The 24,077-nt window shown below is 51.7% G+C and overlaps 1 protein-coding gene across 1 annotated transcript in view; it reads left to right on the forward strand.

Annotated features, from left to right (window-relative positions):
- LOC149437982 (serine/threonine-protein phosphatase 2A 56 kDa regulatory subunit gamma isoform) overlaps window positions 1-24,077 on the forward strand; it is a 61,237-nt gene that overhangs the window by 32,437 nt on the left and 4,723 nt on the right. Inside the window, exons 2-6 of the mRNA XM_089660376.1 lie at window positions 10,627-10,826; window positions 15,102-15,212; window positions 17,755-17,847; window positions 17,943-18,073; window positions 22,047-22,106. Coding sequence (XP_089516502.1) covers window positions 10,627-10,826; window positions 15,102-15,212; window positions 17,755-17,847; window positions 17,943-18,073; window positions 22,047-22,106 — 595 coding nt within the window. The remainder of the gene's footprint in view (window positions 1-10,626; window positions 10,827-15,101; window positions 15,213-17,754; window positions 17,848-17,942; window positions 18,074-22,046; window positions 22,107-24,077) is intronic.

Raw genomic sequence — 24,077 nt, forward strand, 5'->3', positions numbered from 1 at the left:
CTACCCTGTGTGTCCTCTCTTCCTCTTCAAGTAGCTGTGTGCATAGATCCTCAGCACCGATTGGCTCAGCTTTGTCACATGCTTCTCTATACCTTAAGGTGTTACTAATGGCTACATTGTTTAAATTAAAATAACAAACTTGTTCTACTCACCTGCTCTGTGCAGTGGTATTGCACAGAGCTCCCCAATCCTCCTCTTCTCGGGTCCTCCACCAATGATCTTGGTTCATCCTCTCCTTCGTGTGTCCCCATAGCAAGTTGTTTGCTATGGAGGCACACGGTGTCTGCTCGCTCCCGAGCTGTGTGTCTATGGAGCTGCCCCACCCTCACTTCCTTCTCACTACATTTGATTGACAGCAGCAGGAGCCAATGGCTTGAGTGCTGTGTGAAGAGGAAGAGAGAGGAGAAGAGATGTAGCCGTGCACAGCACTGGTCTCTTCTCCATCACTCAGGGAGGGGGGAGGACAGGGAAATATAAAATGTATTTTTACCTTCTTGAAAGAAATGCAATGTAAAGATCTGCTGCTGGAGTTGGAGGGATTAAGGGCCCCATTCACACTGCAAAATGGGGCCAAATTCGATTACCTGCAGGAGACTCAGTGGGGTTCCCTGTGAAGAGCTGCAGATGGGAAACCCCATTCAAAGCAACGGGAGGCTGATAACGGCTGTTTCCATGCAATCCATCATGCAGCAATTACTTGCAGATGATCGGCCTTGGACGCAGATGATCGGTCTTGGACGCAGATGATCGGCCTCATTTGCATGTGTGAGTGGAGCCAATAGCACGGAATAGCACAGGTTTGCTTTTCATGTTGAAGCAAAGTCAAAGGGCAGGCCATACATTGTACAATTTTCTCTTCTTCAACCAGGGGGTAGAAGGAAAGAAGGTTGCTGGATTCCCCATCAACACAGTCAGCAATGGGGGAATCCCTCCCACTGCAATATTGTATTCTGCTGACGGGGATCCTTCCCTACCAGCAGAATACAATGATCACTGCGACCAGCTGTAGCCGCTGGCGGTGATCGCAACAAAAAATCGCATCCAACAGGCTGGTTGTGCTGAAGCTGACCAAGTTCAGTACAATCAGCTGCCCATAAATGGATCGAAATGTGGCCGGTCCTTGCTGAACCGGCCGAATTCTGATCCGTCTAGGGCTGGCTGAAGTTTAGGTGTTGGCTATTTAAGGGTTAAGGGGATGACTTGGGGCTCAGTTAATGGAAAATTTGGGTTGGGCGTGTTGTAGTAAGACAGCCTTGTTCAAACTTGTTACCCCAAAGAAATTCCTTAAATCATTTTCAGGTTTCGGGTAACCTTACTAAAATCAGTTCATCAAAAATGCTCCTTACATTGGGGGTCAGTGGGAAGAATGTCCCTTACATTGGGGGTCAGTGGGAAGAATGTCCCTTACATTGGGGGTCAGTGGGAAGAATGTCCCTTACATTGGGGGGTCAGTGGGAAGAATGTCCCTTACATTGGGGGTCAGTGGGAAGAATGTCCCTTACATTGGGGGTCAGTGGGAAGAATGTCCCTTACATTGGGGGTCAGTGGGAAGAATGTCCCTTACATTGGGGGTCAGTGGGAAGAATGTCCCTTACATTGGTGGTCAGTGGGAAGAATGTCCCTTACATTGGGGGGTCAGTGGGAAGAATGTCCCTTACATTGGTGGTCAGTGGGAAGAATGTCCCTTACATTGGGGGGTCAGTGGGAAGAATGTCCCTTACATTGGGGGTCAGTGGGAAGAATGTCCCTTACATTGGGGGTCAGTGGGAAGAATGTCCCTTACATTGGGGGGGTCAGTGGGAAGAATGTCCCTTACATTGGGGGTCAGTGGGAAGAATGTCCCTTACATTGGGGGGGTCAGTGGGAAGAATGTCCCTTACATTGGGGGTCAGTGGGAAGAATGTCCCTTACATTGGGGGTCAGTGGGAAGAATGTCCCTTACATTGGGGGTCAGTGGGAAGAATGTCCCTTACATTGGGGGGGTCAGTGGGAAGAATGTCCCTTACATTGGGGGTCAGTGGGAAGAATGTCCCTTACATTGGGGGGTCAGTGGGAAGAATGTCCCTTACATTGGGGGGGTCAGTGGGAAGAATGTCCCTTACATTGGGGGGGGGTCAGTGGGAAGAATGTCCCTTACATTGGGGGGTCAGTGGGAAGAATGTCCCTTACATTTGGGGGTCAGTGGGAAGAATGTCCCTTACATTGGGGGGGTCAGTGGGAAGAATGTCCCTTACATTGGGGGGGTCAGTGGGAAGAATGTCCCTTACATTGGGGGGGTCAGTGGGAAGAATGTCCCTTATATTGGGGGGGTCAGTGGGAAGAATGTCCCTTACATTGGTGATCAGTGGGAAGAATGTCCCTTACATTGGGGGGTCAGTGGGAAGAATGTCCCTTACATTGGGGGTCAGTGGGAAGAATGTCCCTTACATTGGGGATCGGTGGGAAGAATGTCCCTTACATTGGGGATCGGTGGGAAGAATGTCCCTTACATTGGGGGTCGGTGGGAAGAATGTCCCTTACATTGGGGGTCAGTGGGAAGAATGTCCCTTACATTGGGGGTCAGTGGGAAGAATGCCCCTTACATTGGTGGTCAGTGGGAAGAATGTCCCTTACATTGGGGATCGGTGGGAAGAATGTCCCTTACATTGGGGGGTCAGTGGGAAGAATGTCCCTTACATTGGGGGTCGGTGGGAAGAATGTCCCTTACATTGGGGGTCGGTGGGAAGAATGTCCCTTACATTGGGGGGTCAGTGGGAAGAATGTCCCTTACATTGGTGATCAGTGGGAAGAATGTCCCTTACATTGGGGGGGTCAGTGGGAAGAATGTCCCTTACATTGGGGGGGTCAGTGGGAAGAATGTCCCTTACATTGGGGATCGGTGGGAAGAATGCCCCTTACATTGGTGGTCAGTGGGAAGAATGTCCCTTACATTGGGGATCGGTGGGAAGAATGCCCCTTACATTGGTGGTCAGTGGGAAGAATGTCCCTTACATTGGGGATCGGTGGGAAGAATGTCCCTTACATTGGGGGGTCAGTGGGAAGAATGTCCCTTACATTGGGGGGTCAGTGGGAAGAATGTCCCTTACATTGGGGGGTCAGTGGGAAGAATGTCCCTTACATTGGGGGTCGGTGGGAAGAATGTCCCTTACATTGGGGGTCGGTGGGAAGAATGTCCCTTACATTGGGGGTCAGTGGGAAGAATGTCCCTTACATTGGGGGTCAGTGGGAAGAACATCCCTTACATTGGTGGTCAGTGGGAAGAACGTCCCTTACATTGGTGATCAGTGGGAAGAATGTCCCTTACATTGGTGGTCAGTGGGAAGAATGTCCCTTACATTGGGGGTCAGTGGGAAGAATGTCCCTTACATTGGGGGTCAGTGGGAAGAATGTCCCTTACATTGGGGGTCAGTGGGAAGAATGTCCCTTACATTGGGGATCAGTGGGAAGAATGTCCCTTACATTGGTGGTCAGTGGGAAGAATGTCCCTTACATTGGTGGTCAGTGGGAAGAATGTCCCTTACATTGGTGGTCAGTGGGAAGAATGTCCCTTACATTGGGGGTCAGTGGGAAGAATGTCCCTTACATTGGGGGTCAGTGGGAAGAATGTCCCTTACATTGGGGGTCAGTGGGAAGAATGTCCCTTACATTGGGGGTCAGTGGGAAGAATGTCCCTTACATTGGGGGTCAGTGGGAAGAATGTCCCTTACATTGGGGGTCAGTGGGAAGAATGTCCCTTACATTGGGGGTCAGTGGGAAGAATGTCCCTTACATTGGGGGTCAGTGGGAAGAATGTCCCTTACATTGGGCCACAGCTCAAGGAACCTCTGGCATCCTGCAGGAACCCTGGCTGAGAATGGCTGGCTGTACGAAGGGTTCACTTTGAGGGTTAAAGTGTGTCTGAATTCAGTTTATGTTGGAGAAACAAATCTCTCAGGTTTGCCTCTCTGGGACAGAAAAATGAGGGAAAATCCAACATTTTGTGTTGTCGGAGGACAAGGCAAAATACTCCCAATGGGTTCCACTGACCCCTAAGCAGTTATTTGCTTGGCTTGGCCGGGTCTCCTCTATTCATGTTGTCTCTGAAGATGGGAAGTAAAGGAAAATTTCCTCAGCAAGGCAAAGACCGCGAAAAGATATTTGTCAGGTTCTAACCTCTGACTTCTCTATCCCTTTTGGCTTTAGATGTACTAAAGAGAGACCTAGAGTCTGATTGGCTCAGACTGCGCGGTGATTGGCCGTCACCTTCTCCATTCTGTGAATATTTGGCTCTCAGTGCCGCTCTACAACTCGCTATTTTGAATATTATTTGCAAGAGAAATAACAGTTGAAGCCTCTTGTGCTGGGAGTAAACACCTTATCAGCAGCCGTACATCACACCTCAACTAACCCTGAGGAGGGAGCTAAAAATACCCGGCAGATAATAGTCCTCCCTGACAATCCAGGTCCTCCGCCCACAAGATGCCCCGCCCCACGCTGCTTTGTTTCTGGTTACTTTTGGGATATGGGTAACCCTCTGTGTGTATGGTGAGCGGTTTGGATGATCCCCTCCCCCCACTGTGGTACAAACACTCTGCTCACCATTGATGTGCTCCATCCCCCCATCCCTTCTATTACTATAGTGAGGATGCACATTGACTTCAAGGCCGGGGCTCCAGTTTTCTCCCCATTTTACATTGGGGCTCTTTATTATTATTTTTTTTATAAATCACGTTACCGTCTTTCCACAGCTAGAAATTTACACAAATATCAAAAGATAAAAGGAGAGGAAGGACAAAACAATTCAAAGCAAACAAAAGCTGTACTTTTCATGAGGGACACAATGAAACCAACAACAAAAAAAGGAAAACCGAAGACCCAAAAGTCCCTTTATACATCCACCCGTTATACATCCACCCGTTATACATCCACCCGTTATACATCCACCCGTTATACAGCCACCCGTTATACAGCCACCCGTTATACATCCACCCGTTATACAGCCACCCGTTATACAGCCACCCGTTATACATCCACCCGTTATACATCCACCCGTTATACATCCACCCGTCATACATCCACCCGTCATACAGCCACCCGTTATACATCCACCCGTTATACATCCACCCGTTATACATCCACCCGTTATACATCCACCCGTTATACATCCACCCGTTATACATCCACCCGTTATACATCCACCCGTTATACATCCACCCGTTATACAGCCACCCGTTATACATCCACCCGTTATACATCCACCCGTTATACATCCACCCGTTATACATCCACCCGTTATACAGCCACCCGTTATACATCCACCCGTTATACATCCACCCGTTATACATCCACCCGTTATACATCCACCCGTTATACATCCACCCGTTATACATCCACCCGTTATACATCCACCCGTTATACATCCACCCGTTATACATCCACCCGTTATACAGCCACCCGTTATACATCCACCCGTTATACAGCCACCCGTTATACATCCACCCGTTATACATCCACCCGTTATACATCCACCCGTTATACATCCACCCGTTATACATCCACCCGTTATACATCCACCCGTTATACATCCACCCGTTATACATCCACCCGTTATACAGCCACCCGTTATACAGCCACCCGTTATACATCCACCCGTTATACAGCCACCCGTTATACATCCACCCGTTATACATCCACCCGTTATACATCCACCCGTTATACATCCACCCGTTATACATCCACCCGTTATACATCCACCCGTTATACAGCCACCCGTTATACAGCCACCCGTTATACATCCACCCGTTATACAGCCACCCGTTATACAGCCACCCGTTATACATCCACCCGTTATACATCCACCCGTTATACATCCACCCGTCATACATCCACCCGTCATACATCCACCCGTTATACATCCACCCGTCATACATCCACCCGTCATACATACATGGGCTGGAGAAAAATATGAAACCGCTCTATGATCTGCACGTGTGGAAGTGACGCCATGTGTGACGGTGAAAGTGGTAGAACATTCTTTGGCTTCCGCTGTGTGATGAGACACCTAGCTAACAGGTGGGAAGTCTCACTTTCCTCATTCGCTGCGTGTGCTGATAGTAATACAGAGTCTTGTCAGATTGTTGGAGCCGCTTAGCTGGCGTCTCTGTGACTGAAGTCGCCAATATATTTTCCGCGTGGCGAGGTTCAGTATCAAAGGTTATGGCGGCGTATACAGTTTCCGGTAAAACATCGTCTGATGAGCACAGGCGCGGTCGCCATGGTTACCTGACCAAAAGAGACAAAAGGACATTGCACAGGATTGTGACCCAGAATAAAAAAAAACAACAAAAGTAACTGCAGAGCTCAATCTCAGTCCCGTGAAGAGTGAGTCCTGTGAAGACTGAGATTGAGCTGAGCAGTCACTTTTGTTTTCTCATTCCGGGTCACAATCCTGCAAATTTCCTTTTGTCTCTGTCAGCTGACCATGTGTGATCTCAGTCTTCACGGGACTCACTCTTCACTGGACTGAGATTGAGCTCTGTAGTCACTTTTGTTTTCTCATTCTGGGTCACAATCCTGCACAATGTCCTTTTTGTCTCTCAGTCAGGTGACCATGTGTGATCTCAGTCTTCACGGGACTCGCTCTTCACTGGACTGAGATTGAGCTCTGCAGTCACTTTTGTTTTCTCATTCTGGGTCACAATCCTGCACAATGTCCTTTTTGTCTCTCAGTCAGGTGACCATGTGTGATCTCAGTCTTCACGGGACTCACTCTTCACTGGACTGAGATTGAGCTCTGTAGTCACTTTTGTTTTCTCATTCTGGGTCACAATCCTGCAGAATGTCCTTTTGTCTCTGTCAGCTGACCATGTGTGATCTCAGTCTTCACGGGACTCACTCTTCACTGGACTGAGATTGAGCTCTGTAGTCACTTTTGTTTTCTCATTCTGGGTCACAATCCTGCAGAATGTCCTTTTTGTCTCTCAGTCAGGTGACCATGTGTGATCTCAGTCTTCACGGGACTCGCTCTTCACTGGACTGAGATTGAGCTCTGCAGTCACTTTTGTTTTCTCATTCTGGGTCACAATCCTGCACAATGTCCTTTTTGTCTCTCAGTCAGGTGACCGTGTGTGATCTCAGTCTTCACGGGACTTGCTCTTCACTGGACTGAGATTGAGCTCTGCAGTCACTTTTGTTTTCTCATTCTGGGTCACAATCCTGCACAATGTCCTTTTTGTCTCAGTCAGGTGACCATGTGTGATCTCAGTCTTCATGGGACTCGCTCTTCACTGGACTGAGATTGAGCGCTGCAGTTACTTTTGTTGTTTGCTCATTCCGGGTTACAATCCTGCACAATGTCCTTTTTGTCTCTGTCAGGTGACTGTGTGGGCGGTGCTTATGCTTATCAGATGAGGTTTCCCCGGAAACTATATATGCCGCCATGATCTTTGATACTGCGCCTCGCCACACGGTAACATGCAGGCATGATGAAATGGGAGGTCAGTCACCATAGCTGACGGAACCCTGGCACCCCCTGGATGAGCTCTGGTTGACCATGGCTGCTCCATGTTGATGTGTTAGTCTCTCTAGCTCCTTACTTCTGACCGTCATTCACCGACTGGAGGTGGAGCCTGAACTCCCCCACTTTATTGCAATTATTATTCTATTTTGGACTTTTTGTTGGCCAGTTTCTCAATGAGCATTGAACTCGGAATCGAGCAAAGCGCGTTCAGCGTTTTCCCACCATTGAACTGTGGACAAGCAATTCTACCTCAATGTAAATTGTATTCTATTCAGCCGGCTTTGTGTTTCTCACACCCCTACCAGATGGTTCAACAAGATCCATGACTTCACTTTTCTATGTTTCAGTTAAATCAATATCGCTGGTCAAGATCATTAGAGCCCACAATTGCGGAAACATTAAGACTCTTCCATCTGACTCGGGCAATAGGAAATGGGATTGATCTGGAATCGGTATTATGGTTTTTTCAATTCTTCCCACATTCACGCTCTAGAAAGCGGTTGAGTTTTTTTTTTTCAATGCTGCTTTTGCTGTGATTAGAAATTTGTGCAGATGTCTTTTTACAGACAACAGCCAAGAATCCTGGACTGGCAGATTTTTAGGGCTTAACAAAAAGTGAAACGGTGTATTGGCAGGTTTGGTTGAGGTTACCTGAAAAAGTCGTAAATAAGACTTTCCACTAGGTTTTGGAAGGTGTCTGTGGGAATTTGTTCCCATTTGTGAGCTCTGGTACTGATGTTGCAGATCTGGCTAAAATGTTGGGCGCCAAAAAAAGCCCCTGTTTACAATGTGGGTTCCAGTAGGTTGATGTCAGGGCTTTGTACAGGACATTGGAGTTCCTCCACAGCAAACTTGTCATCCATGCTTTTATGGAGTTTTCTCCACACTTCGTGAAATGCTTCCCATAATCTGTGCCCTTTATAGAGGTCAGGTACTGATGTTGATGTTTGTGTGTCTAACATTTTGCACCAAAAAAAAAGACCTTGTCCACCAGCAGTGTTCCATTTCATCTCTAAGGTGTTCATTAGGGTTGAGGTCAGGGCTTTGTGGAGGACACTCCAGATCTTCCACACCAAACTGGTCAAACCATGTCTTTTATTGAGCTGGCTTTCTACACAGGAGGCAGTCATGGGGGGAATAAAAAAGGGACTTCTCCAAACTGTTACCATAGGGATGGAGTCCCTTAGGCCTAGGTCAACCAAGGCCCCATGAAATCATTGTAGGCCTAGTTCATTCATGTTTCTCTGGAGGTTCTCGGGACACTAGAGTTCTTCCACACCAAACTATCAAACTAGGTCTATCAAACTATAAGATGTACATATCCTTGTTCCTTGCCAATAAATGCCGATATTAGATTGGGGTAGGCTGGCAAGTTGAACTGGATATTTTTACTTATTTGGAAATTTTCTCACGTAGTGACAGCCCCCCATGTTCACTGTTTAAAAAGCCAGTTATAGACCTGGGCAGGTGATCAGTTTTTTCTCTGTATGGAGTCCCTTAGGCCTAGGTCAACCAAGGCCCCATGAAATCATTGTAGGCCTAGTTCATTCATGTTTCTGTGGAGGTTCTCGGGACACTAGAGTTCTTCCACACCAAACTATCAAACTAGGTCTTTATGGAGCTGGCCCACTTTGTGTCTGTAACATCCTCTACTCTTCTGGGAAAACTTTCCACAAGAATTTAGAGGGTGTCTGTGGGAATTTGTACCCATTATTGAGGTCAGGTACTGATGTTGGATGAGAAGACCTGGCTCACCATCTGCACTCCAGTTCATCCCAAAGGTGTTCAGGAGGTTGAGGTCAGGATTCTGTGCAGGATACGTGAGATCCTCCACCCATCACACTATATGAGCTTTTTGGACATGTCATTCAAAAACCATGGCCATCGATGTGGAGTTGTTCCCCCATCATGGCCATCGATGTGGAGTTGTTCCCCCATCATGGCCATCGATGTGGAGTTGTTCCCCCATCATGGCCATCGATGTGGAGTTGTTCCCCCACCATGGCCATCGATGTGGAGTTGTTCCCCCACCATGGCCATCGATGTGGAGTTGTTCCCCCATCATGGCCATCGATGTGGAGTTGTTCCCCCACCATGGCCATCGATGTGGAGTTGTTCCCCCACCATGGCCATCGATGTGGAGTTGTTCCCCCACCATGGCCATCGATGTGGAGTTGTTCCCCCACCATGGCCATCGATGTGGAGTTGTTCCCCCACCATGGCCATCGATGTGGAGTTGTTCCCCCACCATGGCCATCGATGTGTAGTTGTTCCCCCACCATGGCCATCGATGTGGAGTTGTTCCCCCACCATGGCCATCGATGTGGAGTTGTTCCCCCACCATGGCCATCGATGTGGAGTTGTTCCCCCACCATGGCCATCGATGTGGAGTTGTTCCCCCACCATGGCCATCGATGTGGAGTTGTTCCCCCACCATGGCCATCGATGTGGCGTTGTTCCCCCACCATGGCCATCGGTGTGGCGTTGTTCCCCCACCATGGCCATCGGTGTGGCGTTGGTCCCCCACCATGGCCATCGGTGTGGCGTTGGTCCCCCACCATGGCCATCGGTGTGGCGTTGGTCCCCCCCCATCGTGGCCATTATTATCGAGTTGGCTCCTCCCCTTTATTCACATTTCAGTATCCTTTCACTGAAGAAGATGCGGGTATTTAGTCTGTATGATGTATGGATCTGTATTTAGTTTGATTTCTTAAACATTAGTGCTGGTAGCCTTCCATTGGTCCATTCTTGATGAACCAATGAACAGACTTGGAATATTCTGATTTATTGCCTTTTGTATGGGAGATAATGTGCAGTGAAATGCTTAAACTTGCATTCTGAGGGGACACATGATTCTGTTGTGGCCTCCAGCCCCCTACCATGCAGCAGGAGTACGAATAATCGACCAGCTACTGCAAGTGAAAGGATGACGACCTTCATTACATACAGCATTCTCTTGTGATTATTGATGTGTCCAAAAGGGAATGACTATTATTTATTATTTATTTCAGGTACTTATCTAGCGCCATCAATTTACACAGCGCTCTCCATATATATTGTACATTCCCATCAGTCTTCACAGAAGCTTGCAGACCTCTATAACGCGCTTTCTCCTCTTTTTTTTCCAGACGTGCCCCCGGCCGAGCAAGAGAAATTGTTTGTCCAGAAGCTGCGCCAGTGTTGTGTCCTTTTCGACTTTGTCTCTGACCCCTTGAGTGATCTAAAATGGAAGGAGGTGAAGAGAGCGGCCCTGAGCGAGATGGTAGAATATATCACACACAATCGCAATGTCATCACGGAGCCCATCTACCCGGAGGTGGTTCATATGGTGAGTCCCGGCATTGGCCTGATGGGTCCGGATTTTGTTCTCATTATTTCCAGGGTGATGTGACGTGCAGGGATGCCGTCTCCAGCCTTTTCCTGACCTCATTATAGCAGGTTTTCGGTAAATCAAGACGTATTTCCTTAAGCTGACAGCTCCTCAGTGAGTCACAGCCCAGTAAAGAAAAATCGACTTTTCCTGAGTTCTTGGCATGTTTTAGAGACAGAGACAACCTTCTAGGTGGTCGGCAAAGGGTCCAACCTGTGAAGGGAGCCTTATTACACTTACCCGTGCTTCAGCCTTTGTGCCAAAACTTCACTCTGTAGCAGAGCTCCCGTCACCAGATTCCGGGCTTCTTGGTATGTAGAAGGTCCCCTCCTGGTGACCCCCTACATCTCCGGGCTTCCTGGTATGTAGAAGGTCCCCTCCTGGTGACCCCCTACATCTCCGGGCTTCCTGGTATGTAGAAGGTCCCCTCCTGGTGACCCCCTACATCTCCGGGCTTCCTGGTATGTAGAAGGTCCCCTCCTGGTGACCCCCTACATCTCCGGGCTTCCTGGTATGTAGAAGGTCCCCTCCTGGTGACCCCCTACATCTCCGGGCTTCCTGGTATGTAGAAGGTCCCCTCCTGGTGACCCCCTTTATCTCCGGGCTTCCTGATATGTAGAAGGTTCCCACCTGGTGACCCCCTACATCTCCGGGCTTCCTGGTATGTAGAAGGTCCCCTCCTGGTGACCCCCTTCATCTCCGGGCTTCCTGGTATGTAGAAGGTTCCCACCTGGTGACCCCCTACATCTCCGGGCTTCCTGGTATGTAGAAGGTCCCCTCCTGGTGATCCCCTACATCTCCGGGCTTCCTGGTATGTAGAAGGTCCCCTCCTGGTGACCCCCTACATCTCCGGGCTTCCTGGTATGTAGAAGGTCCCCTCCTGGTGACCCCCTACATCTCCATTGTATAAATAAAACGGTATTCTACATACTTGACCATTGGCCCTTTGCTAAGACTTTACTCACCATTGCAGAGCTCCCGTCACCAGATTGTGGACTTCCTGGTATGTAGAAGGTCCCCTCCTGGTGACCCCCTACATCTCCGGGCTTCCTGGTATGTAGAAGGTCCCCTCCTGGTGACCCCCTACATCTCCGGGCTTCCTGGTATGTAGAAGGTCCCCTCCTGGTGACCCCCTACATCTCCGGGCTTCCTGGTATGTAGAAGGTCCCCTCCTGGTGACCCCCTACATCTCCGGGCTTCCTGGTATGTAGAAGGTCCCCTCCTGGTGACCCCCTACATCTCCGGGCTTCCTGGTATGTAGAAGGTCCCCTCCTGGTGACCCCCTACATCTCCGGGCTTCCTGGTATGTAGAAGGTCCCCTCCTGGTGACCCCCTACATCTCCATTGTATAAATAAAACGGTATTCTACATACTTACCCATTGGCCCTTTGCTAAGACTTTACTCACCATTGCAGAGCTCCTATCACCAGATTCTGGGCTTCCTGGTATGTAGAAGGTCCCCTCCTGGTGACCCCCTACGTCTCCATTCTATAAAACGGTATTCTACATACTTGCCCGTTGGCCCTTTGCTAAGACTTGACTCACCATTGCAGAGATTCCGGCATTGATCAGATCCGACTGTACTGGCTGGTCAAGTAGCTGTTTCCCCTCCATAGACTGCCACGTTTCCTCCTGCTGACCCTTAGTCATTGCAGGACACACTGGAGATGTAGGGGGTCAACAGGAGGGTGTAAAAACCCCCACGGCCATAGGCCTGGTCCTGGGAATGGTGTATCTGCCAGGGCCTAACCCTAAATCAGGGAGATGCATCCAAAAACCATACACTGCAGAAAAACCCACAAAGAAGGATATAGCACCTCAAAGGCTACCACGGCAGTATTTAAAAATGTACATATCCCATATATATTCCATGCATGTACCACAGCCCCAGTACCACCTTGACAGGCCCCTGCTCCAGTACTGAGCACCCGGGGGGTGTACCCCACCCACCCCTCCCCATATGTCCCGAAGTCCCCCTGTCCTGCGAGGATGAAACCAGGTCCCCCAGAAGTCCCCCTGTAGCAGTGCCGATTGTTAGATGCAATAAAATGTGGATATCTGGCCTGACCCTCGTATGGAGCAATGAGTCCCGATGTGGATACACTGGATATAACCCCACTAAGGGAGACGAGCGGAGAGAGGGGGCAGCCACAACCCACCAAGTGGGTGTTAATTCAGCCGCTAACGTTTGATGGGCCGCCATGCTCTCCCAACCTCGGTGTATCCGGGACCTTCTGAGCTGGTCACCTGACAGGCACCAAACGGGTCCAACCTACCGACTTCCCCAGGTGAAGGCAGCCTGTACACCGCGGTATGATTCCTCTTGTACCCGCACAATGAAGATCTCACCACATATGAGACAACAGGTATATGTTCATCCAAAGCTCAGTGGCCGGGATTTCCAGTGTCCATTTGCAGGTATGTAGCGGCGTCCATTATTACATCCAGACCGGCACATGCTAGTCAGACTAGGCTTGAGAGCCGGCGTGCACTCCGGCATCTTACAGGGGGACCTCGCAGGGTAGGAGCTCATGTACTCGTGCATCCTGGGTAGTGAGCCTGGCTTGGTATCGGCGATGGCTTCTGTATCCCCGTCTAGCGCAGATTAGCGTATGCTATTTCTCACCGGAAAAGTGGTGCGTTCAGAGAGACGCTCCATACGTTCATGTCATTTACCCAACCATAGCCTCATACAGCCATCCACTTGTATTGGCGTCTCTACTGGGCACGTGCGGCTCCCTGGGAGCCAGAAACTTTGTATTTTATGTGTCGGCACACGGGAGCTGCTAAGTGTCCATGTGCATGAGACTTAGTAAGCACTGGAGTTCAACCCAGCGCAATCAGTAATCAGCACTCAGTAAACAACTGCTCAGACCCCATCCTTTTCTGCTGTGCAAATGTCACATGACCCCACATACCTTGAAGACCCTGAGTGGCAGTAGATTAAGTATTCCAACTTCCTGGTACCCCCCTGGGACGCTGGTATGCCCATGCATGCCTCCCTGTGGGGATCTAGTAAGGCCATCAGTCAGTCATGGTCTGGAGGAGAAGCTTGGGAAGGAACATCAATCCAACCTGATGTGGAGGCCCTGGAGGCCAAGTGCTGACCGTCTCAGATCAGGTCTTCTCCACAGAGCTGCATTATCCATAGACCTTCGGATGGTATAACAGCCAGGCAATTGGTATTGCAGGTTGGAGCAGTCAGTATAGATTCTCTTGAAGAACTCCTCAGCCAATAATACGGCAGCGATGGGTCTGTAAAAGAGCCGGGATTGTGGTTGGGCCTGGACAGGTCTATCACTCTCAGCACTACTGAAGACACGATCCCTCCTCTTTCTGTGTGTGGATGACGGATCTGGAACTCATTTCATTAAAATAAAAATGCATTGAAGTACGGCTCTCTCCAGCCTGTCTGTAGGGAAACAGTGGCAGGAGGAGCTTCTAGTCCTCTGCTGCTGGTCACATGTTCAAAATACAAAACCAGCCTTTGGGATACAGAGTAAAAATAATGAATATCAATAAATTGGTTTAAATGGTCATGCAAATCTGTATTTGAAATCAAATCTTTATTATTTTTTTGGCAATAACATGGTGCTGGTGGATTTCTGCCAGTCACAGGCTGTGTCATGTCCCTCCAGACTGTGTCTTAGAATAACAGAGGTGAAGCCTCCATCAATCAAGATGTAAAACCCCCAACTCCCACTGTGTTTAGCTGGTTAGTGGGCATGATGGAGGAGGAGGGGAGGGAGTGGGCTGTCATGTACCACTGTGTATATGCCCACATGGAGGAGGAGGGAGGGGGCGGGCTGTCATGTACCACTGTGTATACGCCCACATGGAGCAGGAGGGAGGGGGCGGGCTGTCATGTACCACTGTGTATACGCCCACATGTGTGACTCTGTAGTCACATGGGCTGCTCAGATGTGATGGGGAGGAAATGCTCAGCATAGAAACTCACTGAAAACTGAGCATGTGCAGAGCTGCCAACGCTGCTTTACAGAATTTCCATCTGCACTGGGGGCGTGGATAGGAGGCGGGGGCGTGGACAGGAGGCGGGAGCCCGGACAGGAGGTGGGGACAGAACAGCAGGATCAGCCAGGTTTTTTTTCAGAATACAGAAAGCAAACCCCATAGTGGCTGAGTGAAGAGCACGGAATGCGGCATTTATTGATTGGACGATGCGGGGGGATTCACACTTTAAGTGCGCCATTAATAACAATGGTTTGTGTTTAGTTTGCAGTGAACATGTTCCGGACGTTACCGCCGTCCTCCAACCCCACCGGAGCCGAGTTTGATCCCGAGGAAGATGAGCCGACGTTAGAAGCCGCGTGGCCACACCTACAGGTATATCCGTCCTGATTGGTTTGTTTTATAGTTGAAGCTGCTCTGTCTTTGAGTTTTGAAATCTATATATTAAAGGTTTGTATTGTGACCTGTCCTGGGGGTGACCTGTCCTGGGGGTGACCTGTCCTGGGGGTGACCTGTCCTGGGGGTGACCTGTCCTGGGGGCGACCTGTCTTGGGGGCGACCTGTCCTAGGGGTGACCTGTCCTGGGGGTGACCTGTCCTGGGGGTGACCTGTCCTGGGGGCGACCTGTCCTGGGGGCGACCTGTCCTGGGGGCGACCTGTCCTGGGGCGACCTGTCCTGGGGGCGACCTGTCCTGGGGGCGACCTATCCTGGGGGCGACCTGTCTTGGGGGCGACCTGTCTTGGGGGTGACCTGTCTTGGGGGTGACCTGTCTTGGGGGCGACCTGTCTTGGGGGTGACCTGTCCTGGGGGCGACCTGTCCTGGGGGCGACCTGTCCTGGGGGCGACCTGTCCTGGGGGCGACCTGTCCTGGGGGTGACCTGTCCTGGGGGCGACCTGTCCTGGGGGCGACCTGTCCTGGGGGCGACTGAGGAGTCCCCACGTTGGTCACCACCGGCCGGCTCTGCATGGTGGATGCCTTGGCCTGTAAGCCTTCGTTCACACTGATGTGTTTTTTTAGTGCGTTTTGCAGAAACGCTGCAGTCCGTTTACCATGATTTCCTATGGATCTAGTTCACATCCGTGTGCTGTCTGCTGCTGCGGTTTTTGGAAAGGGTCAGGGACTATTCCCCCCCCCCCCCAGCAGATTTCATGCATTGCATTTAATAGGCTTCAATGGACCTGCACCAGAAACACAAGTGATGCGTTTTGCTGTTTATTTTGGCTAATAGGTAAGTAGGACAGTTCCATTCATGTAGTGCGACTTTACTCTCTCTGCCACTCAAGGCGCAGCAACGGCCAACCAGATTAGTGCAGGAACCTTTGTGTCCGAATTCGCTGACCCTGGTGACAGCGGCTGCTCCCCCCGGTGTACAGTTGGGTGCGCTCATGTGAACAAGGCCTGCACACTAGACTGCAGCGGTTTGGTGTCCGGTGTCAGTCCACATCGGCTGCAGCGAGCCACAGTTCCCTTTTATTTTTTTTTAATCAAACTTTATTTGAAATGTTTAAAGTGACACTTCATTCCTGTCACCCACTTGGTTTGTTGGCTGTTGTGCGGCGGGACATGTGGTGCCTTCCTGAGTGATCAGGTGCGGCACGTCTGTCTTTTATTGTATCGCAGTGCAGACGGGGCCCATTGAAAACAATTGTTCTCCATGTGCCCCAGCAATGACCTCCATCTCCCCAACACCTGCCAGGCACTTCGCTGTGTGAACGGGGCGCCATGTTGCTGTGCGTAGGCACCTCGCTATGTGAACGGGACGCCATGTTGCTGTGCGTAGGCACCTCGCTATGTGAACGGGACGCCATGTTGCTGTGCGTAGGCACCTCGCTATGTGAACGGGACGCCATGTTGCTGTGCGTAGGCACCTCGCTATGTGAACAGGACGCCATGTTGCTGTGCGTAGGCACCTCGCTGTGTGAACGGGACGCCATGTTGCTGTGCGTAGGCACCTCGCTGTGTGAACGGGACGCCATGTTGCTGTGCGTAGGCACCTCGCTGTGTCAACGGGACGCCATGTTGCTGTGCGTAGGCACCTCGCTGTGTCAACGGGACGCCATGTTGCTGTGCGTAGGCACCTCGCTATGTGAACGGGACGCCATGTTGCTGTGCGTAGGCACCTTGCTATGTGAATGGGACGCCATGTTGCTGTGCGTAGGCACCTCGCTGTGTGAACGGGACGCCATGTTGCTGTGCGTAGGCACCTCGCTATGTGAACGGGACGCCATGTTGCTGTGCGTAGGCACCTCGCTATGTGAACGGGACGCCATGTTGCTGTGCGTAGGCACCTCGCTGTGTGAACGGGACGCCATGTTGCTGTGCGTAGGCACCTCGCTGTGTGAACGGGACGCCATGTTGCTGTGCGTAGGCACCTCGCTATGTGAACGGGACGCCATGTTGCTGTGCGTAGGCACCTCGCTGTGTGAACGGGACGCCATGTTGCTGTGCGTAGGCACCTCGCTGTGTGAACGGGACGCCATGTTGCTGTGCGTAGGCACCTCGCTATGTGAACGGGACGCCATGTTGCTGTGCGTAGGCACCTCGCTATGTGAACGGGACGCCATGTTGCTGTGCGTAGGCACCTCGCTGTGTGAACGGGACGCCATGTTGCTGTGCGTAGGCACCTCGCTGTGTGAACGGGACGCCATGTTGCTGTGCGTAGGCACCTCGCTATGTGAACGGGACGCCATGTTGCTGTGCGTAGGCACCTCGCTGTGTGAACGGACGCCATGTCCGCGTTGCTGTGCGTAGGCACCTCGCTATGTGAACGGACGCCATGTTGCTGTGCGTAGGCACCTTGCTGTGTGAACGGACGCCATGTTGCTGTGCGTAGGCACCTTGCTGTGTGAACGGACGCCATGTCCGCGTTGCTGTGCACTTCATTGGCCTCACTTCTGGATTTCCTTTCTTTCCAGCTTGTATACGAGTTTTTCCTGCGATTTCTGGAGTCTCCGGATTTCCAGCCGAACGTAGCGAAGAAATATATCGATCAGAAGTTCGTTCTGCAGGTACGTCTGGTAGTGTTTGTCTTCTAGTAATTGATGACATGATGACGGGTTCTAATCCTGCGTGTCCCCTCCCCCCCCCCCCCTCCCCCCCCCAGTTGTTGGAACTCTTCGACAGTGAAGACCCCAGAGAGAGAGATTTCCTGAAGACGACTTTGCATCGAATCTACGGGAAGTTTTTAGGCCTCCGAGCGTACATAAGGAAACAGATCAATAATATATTTTATAGGTGAGTGCTCAGCGTGTGTCTGATGGTACCTCCTGTACTGCGGGGGTCTCCAAACCTTCTATAGATGGGGGTCTCCAAGCCTCCTGTACTGCGGGGGTCTCCAAGCCTCCTGTACTGCGGGGGTCTCCCAGCCTCCTGTACTGCGGGGGTCTCCCAGCCTCCTGTACTGCGGGGGTCTCCCAGCCTCCTGTACTGCGGGGGTCTCCCAGCCTCCTGTACTGCAGGGGTCTCCCAGCCTCCTGTACTGCGGGGGTCTCCCAACCACCTGTACTGCGGGGGTCTCCAAACCTCCTGTACTGCGGGGGTCTCCAAGCCTCCTGTACTGCGGGGGTCTCCAAACCTCCTGTACTGCGGGCGTCTCCAAGCCTCCTGTACTGCGGGGGTCTCCAAGCCTCCTGTACTGCGGGGGTCTCCAAGCCTCCTGTACTGCGGGGGTCTCCAAGCCTCCTGTACTGCGGGGGTCTCCAAGCCTCCTGTACTGCGGGGGTCTCCAAACCTCCTGTACTGCGGGCGTCTCCAAACCTCCTGTACTGCGGGCGTCTCCAAACCTCCTGTACTGCGGGCGTCTCCAAACCTCCTGTACTGCGGGGGTCTCCAAGCCTCCTGTACTGCGGGGGTCTTCAAACCTCCTGTAGTGCGGGCGTCTCCAAGCCTCCTGTACTGCGGGGGTCTCCAAACCTCCTGTACTGCGGCGGTCTCCAAACCTTCTACAGTGCGGGGGTCTCCAAACCTTCTACAGTGCGGGGGTCTCCAAACCTTCTATAGACGGGGGGTCTCCAAACCTTCTACAGTGCGGGGGTCTCCAAACCTTCTACAGTGCGGCGGTCTCCAAACCTTCTACAGTGCGGGGGTCTCCAAACCTTCTACAGTGCGGGGGTCTCCAAACCTTCTATAGACGGGGGGTCTCCAAACCTTCTATAGACGGGGGGTCTCCAAACCTTCTATAGACGGTGGGGTCTCCAAACCTTCTATAGACGGGGGGTCTCCAAACCTTCTATAGACGGGGGGTCTCCAAACCTTCTATAGACGGGGGGTCTCCAAACCTTCTATAGACGGGGGGTCTCCAAACCTTCTATAGACGGGGGGTTTCCAAACCTTCTCTAGTGCGGGGGTTTCCAAACGTTCTACAGTGCGGGGGTCTCCAAACCACCTATAGACGCAGGGGTCTCCAAACCTTCTAAACAAAGGGCCAGTTTACTGTCCTTCAGACTGTAGGGGGGCTGGACTGGCCACCGGGAGTAGAAAATGTCCCAATGTCAGTTGGAATAAACCAATCTCCTTCTTTATCACTGGGAGGAATTGTGCCCCATTCTTGGTGTTATTGCCAGGAGAGGAGACGGTACACCTGTGCAAGACTGGAGGGGAGGAGCCGGTACACCTGTGCAAGACTGGAGGGGAGGAGCCGGTACACCTGTGCAAGACTGGAGGGGAGGAGCCGGTACACCTGGTCAAGACTGGAGGGGAGAAGCCGGTACACCTGTGCAAGACTGGAGGGGAGGAGCCGGCACACCTGTGCAAGACTGGAAGGGAGGAGCCGGCACACCTGTGCAAGACTGGAGGGGAGGAGCCGGCACACCTGTGCAAGACTGGAGGGGAGGAGCCCATACACCTCTACAAGACTGAAGGGGAGGAGCCGGCACACCTGTGCAAGACTGGAGGGGAGGAGCCGGCACACCTGTGCAAGACTGGAGGGGAGGAGCCGGCACACCTGTGCAAGACTGGAGGGGAGGAGCCGGCACACCTGTGCAAGACTGGAGGGGAGGAGCCGGTACACCTGGTCAAGACTGGAGGGGAGGAGCCGGCACGCCTGTGCAAGACTGGAGGGGAGGAGCCCATACACCTGTACAAGACTATAGGGGAGGAGCCGGCCCCTCCTTCAGGGACTCCCCGCATCCACAGGGTGCTCGCCATTTTCAGAATGGTGCTGGGTGTCTGAGGACATCTTGTGGCAGATGTTGGTACTGCAGGTCACAGCTGTAGATTGAAGACACATCAGGACGGGATTTTCATACAATTTTTCAGTAAACGTTTCCCCTCCCCCACACCACTGAGCTTTCCACCTTCTCTGGGAAGAATGCCGGCCTTATGATCTCTCCTAATAAATACATTCTATTCTTACCAACCCGGCCAGTAATAACCCCTCACCTGGCGGAGGTAGAGCCGTATTACCTGGAGATAGGATACGGGGGGGCCCCCCTCCCCTTCATTTTTGCACCTGTGTTACCGGCTCCTCCCCTCCAGTCTTGTACAGGTGTACAGGCTCCTCCCCTTCAGTCTTGCACAGGTGTACTGGCTCCTCCCCTTCAGTCTTGCACAGGTGTACCGGCTCCTCCTCCCCTTCAATCCTGCACAGGTGTACCGGCTCCTCCTCCCCTTCAATCCTGCGTAGGTGTACCGGCTCCTCCCCTTCAGTCTTGCGCAGGTGTACCGGCCCCTCCCCTCCAGTCTTGCGCAGGTGTACCGGCTCCTCCCCTCCAGTCTTGCGTAGGTGTACCGGCTCCTCCCCTCCAGTCTTGCGCAGGTGTACCGGCTCCTCCCCTCCAGTCTTGCGTAGGTGTACCGGCTCCTCCCCTCCAGTCTTGCGTAGGTGTACCGGCTCCTCCCCTTCAGTCTTGCGCAGGTGTACCGGCTCCTCCCCTTCAGTCTTGCGCAGGTGTACCGGCTCCTCCCCTTCAGTCTTGCGCAGGTGTACCGGCTCCTCCCCTTCAGTCTTGCGCAGGTGTACCGGCTCCTCCCCTTCAGTCTTGCGCAGGTGTACCGGCTCCTCCCCTTCAGTCTTGCGCAGGTGTACCGGCTCCTCCCCTCCAGTCTTGCGCAGGTGTACCGGCTCCTCCCCTCCAGTCTTGCGCAGGTGTACTGGCTCCTCCTCTCCAGTCTTGCGCAGGTGTACCGGCTCCTCCCTTCCAGTCTTGCACAGGTGTACCGGCTCCTCCCCTTCAGTCTTGCGCAGGTGTACCGGCTCCTCCCCTCCAGTCTTGCGCAGGTGTACTGGCTCCTCCTCTCCAGTCTTGCGCAGGTGTACCGGCTCCTCCCTTTCAGTCTTGCACAGGTGTACCGGCTCCTCCCCTTCAGTCTTGCGCAGGTGTACCGGCTCCTCCCCTCCAGTCTTGCGCAGGTGTACTGGCTCCTCCTCTCCAGTCTTGCGCAGGTGTACCGGCTCCTCCCTTTCAGTCTTGCACAGGTGTACCGGCTCCTCCCCTTCAGTCTTGCACAGGTGTAGCGGCTCCTCCCCTGGTCTGGATGGCTTCCTCTGATGTCACCGCACACTGGGAGCTTCTCACAACGTACATTAGAAGCTGCAGCCAGTCAGAGCTCCGCCTCATTTTCTGGCTGGAGGATGTCCAGCATCATCTAGCACTTTCTTCCCCAGCCTGACTGTCCCTGGTCCCGCCCATTTCATTGATTAGAGCCGCCTCATTTTCTGGCTGCAAGATGTCCAGCATCATCTTGCCCAGTTCGCCAGCATATCCTACACCTTTCATTTATTGGATTTTGGTCTGTCAATCATGGAGACAACACATGTGGGCGTTACCTTTGTAAATACAGCCTGCCTAGAAACACCTACCCCTCCAGACTGACACCCACCCATCAAGGCAGTTTGATATTTGCATAAACTCCTCCCACTGCCTGTATCAGGTCTGAGGTCTCCTGAAAGGAGTACTGGAATGTTTCAGGAAGCTATGTACAGCACCCTGCTGGCCCCTCCCACCAGCTATGATCTGCTTGCATTGCATAGAGAAACACAGATACCCAACGATGTCATCACAGATTCTAAAATAAGGAATGTAATCAAAATGGAAAGGCTTCATTTAAAAATACCGATATCTTGTTGATGAGGGGGAACCAGGGAGGGTAAAATCTAGGGAGGGTAAAATCTAGGAACATCGAAACGTCCAGCAGCTCAGTCTGTGACACCATGACCCTTATTTATTTATTTTTCATTTTCTAATGTGTGACTTTTCTCTGTTTTCAGGTTTATTTATGAAACGGAACACCACAACGGCATAGCAGAGCTGCTGGAAATCCTGGGAAGGTTGGTTCCTCCATTGCTTTCCTTCTTCCTCCTCACACATAAAGACATTGGATAAAGGTTCTGCCTTCTGATTGGTCAGACTTTCCGTCACTCATTTGTTCTTTATACAGCTGCAAATCATTTTCATGTGTCATGTGATTGGGGGGGGGGGGTGACAACACAGGTGGTGCTTCTGCACATGTGCAGAGAAATCCGCATTCATTTCTTATGGCGGGGTCATCCATTTCTGATTATTATTATTGGGATTTGTATAGCGCCATCAATTTACATATATATTGTACTTTCCCATCAGTCCCCGCCCCCGAGGAGCGCACAATCTAATGCAGGCCATAAACGGTTCGAAAACCAGACGTTTTTTAATAAAAGAAAAAGAAAAATCGGTCATTCGATCGGCCGACGTTCCCACCAACGGTAAAACAATCATCCAATTTTCGTCCTGTCAGCGGCCGGCATTTAATTACTTCTGTCCCTGCAGAGAGCTCCGCTATTATATTTGACATGAAAAAGTCTTGCGGTTGCAACAATGTATCCATTTCGGATACAGATGTTTTTATTTAGATATATATAGATACATTGTTGCAAACGCAATATTTCCGTGTTGTGCGGTAGGGTGGGCGGACGAGGAGCGGACGGGAGAAGCAGCAGAGAGAGGGGACTCTCCCTTCCTCCTTCCTCTTCTTCCTCCTTCTCTTCTTCCCCTTCCTCTTCCTCTTCCTTCCCTTCCTTCTTCCTCCTTCTTCCTCTTCCTCCTCCTCTCCTCTTCCCTCTTCCTCTTCCTCCTTCTTCCTCTCCTCCTCTTCCTCTCCTTTTCCTTCTCTCCTCTCCCTCTCCTCCTCCTCCTCTTCCTCCCTCCTCCTCCTCTCCTCCTCCTCCTCTTCCTCCTCCTCCTCCTTTTCCTCCTCCTTTTCCTCCTCCTCCTCCTTTTCCTCTTCCCCTCTTCCTCCTCCTCCTCTTCCTCCTCCTCCTTTTCCTCTTCCTCCTCTTCCTCCTCTTCCTCCTCTTCCTCTTCCTCCTTTTCCTCTTCCTCCTTTTCCTCTTCCTCCTCCTTTTCCTCTTCCTCCTCCTCCTTTTCCTCCTCCTCCTCCTCCTTTTCCTCCTCCTCCTTTTCCTCCTCCTCCTCCTCCTTTTCCTCCTCCTCCTTTTCCTCCTCCTCCTCCTCCTTTTCCTCCTCCTCCTCCTCCTTTTCCTCTTCCTCCTCCTCCTTTTCCTCCTCCTCCTCCTCCTTTTCCTCCTCCTCCTCCTCCTTTCCTCTTCCTCTTCCTCCTCCTTTTCCTCTTCCTCTTCCTCCTCCTTTTCCTCCTCCTCTTCCTCCTCCTTTTCCTCCTCCTCTTCCTCCTCCTTTTCCTCCTCCTCTTCCTCCTCCTTTTCCTCCTCCTCTTCCTCTTCCTCCTCCTCTTCCTCTTCTTCCTCCTCCTTTTCCTCTTCCTCCTCCCCCTCCTCCTCCTTCTTCGCAGATTTTTTCTATCGGTAAAACGATCGGCCAATTTTCCCATCATTGCCGGGAAAATCGACCTATCGTCAAAATCGGCTGCAAATTTTCCAACTTGACAGATTAAAAAAAAATAAATGTGCCAAAACCCCGAAAAACGGCCAAACAATTAACCCACTAACGGTGCAAAAATCGGACGATTTTGGACCCGTCTATGTGTATAGGTCATGTGACGGGCCGGGTATTTGTACTGCAAGTCTACAGGAGGTCATGTGACGGGCCGGGTATTTGTACTGCAAGTCTACAGGAGGTCATGTGACGGGCCGGGTATTTGTACTGCAAGTCTATAGGAGGTCATGTGACGGGCCGGGTATTTGTACTGCAAGTCTACAGGAGGTCATGTGACGGGCCGGGTATTTGTACTGCAAGTCTACAGGAGGTCATGTGACAGGCCGGGTATTTGTACTGCAAGTCTACAGGAGGTCATGTGACGGGCCGGGTATTTGTACTGCAAGTCTACAGGAGGTCATGTGACGGGCCGG

This window comes from Staurois parvus, unplaced genomic scaffold, assembly GCF_062004578.1.
Source record: "Staurois parvus isolate SC_StPar_1 unplaced genomic scaffold, SC_StPar_1.0 ptg001233l, whole genome shotgun sequence".
Classification (NCBI taxonomy): Eukaryota; Metazoa; Chordata; class Amphibia; order Anura; family Ranidae; genus Staurois; species Staurois parvus.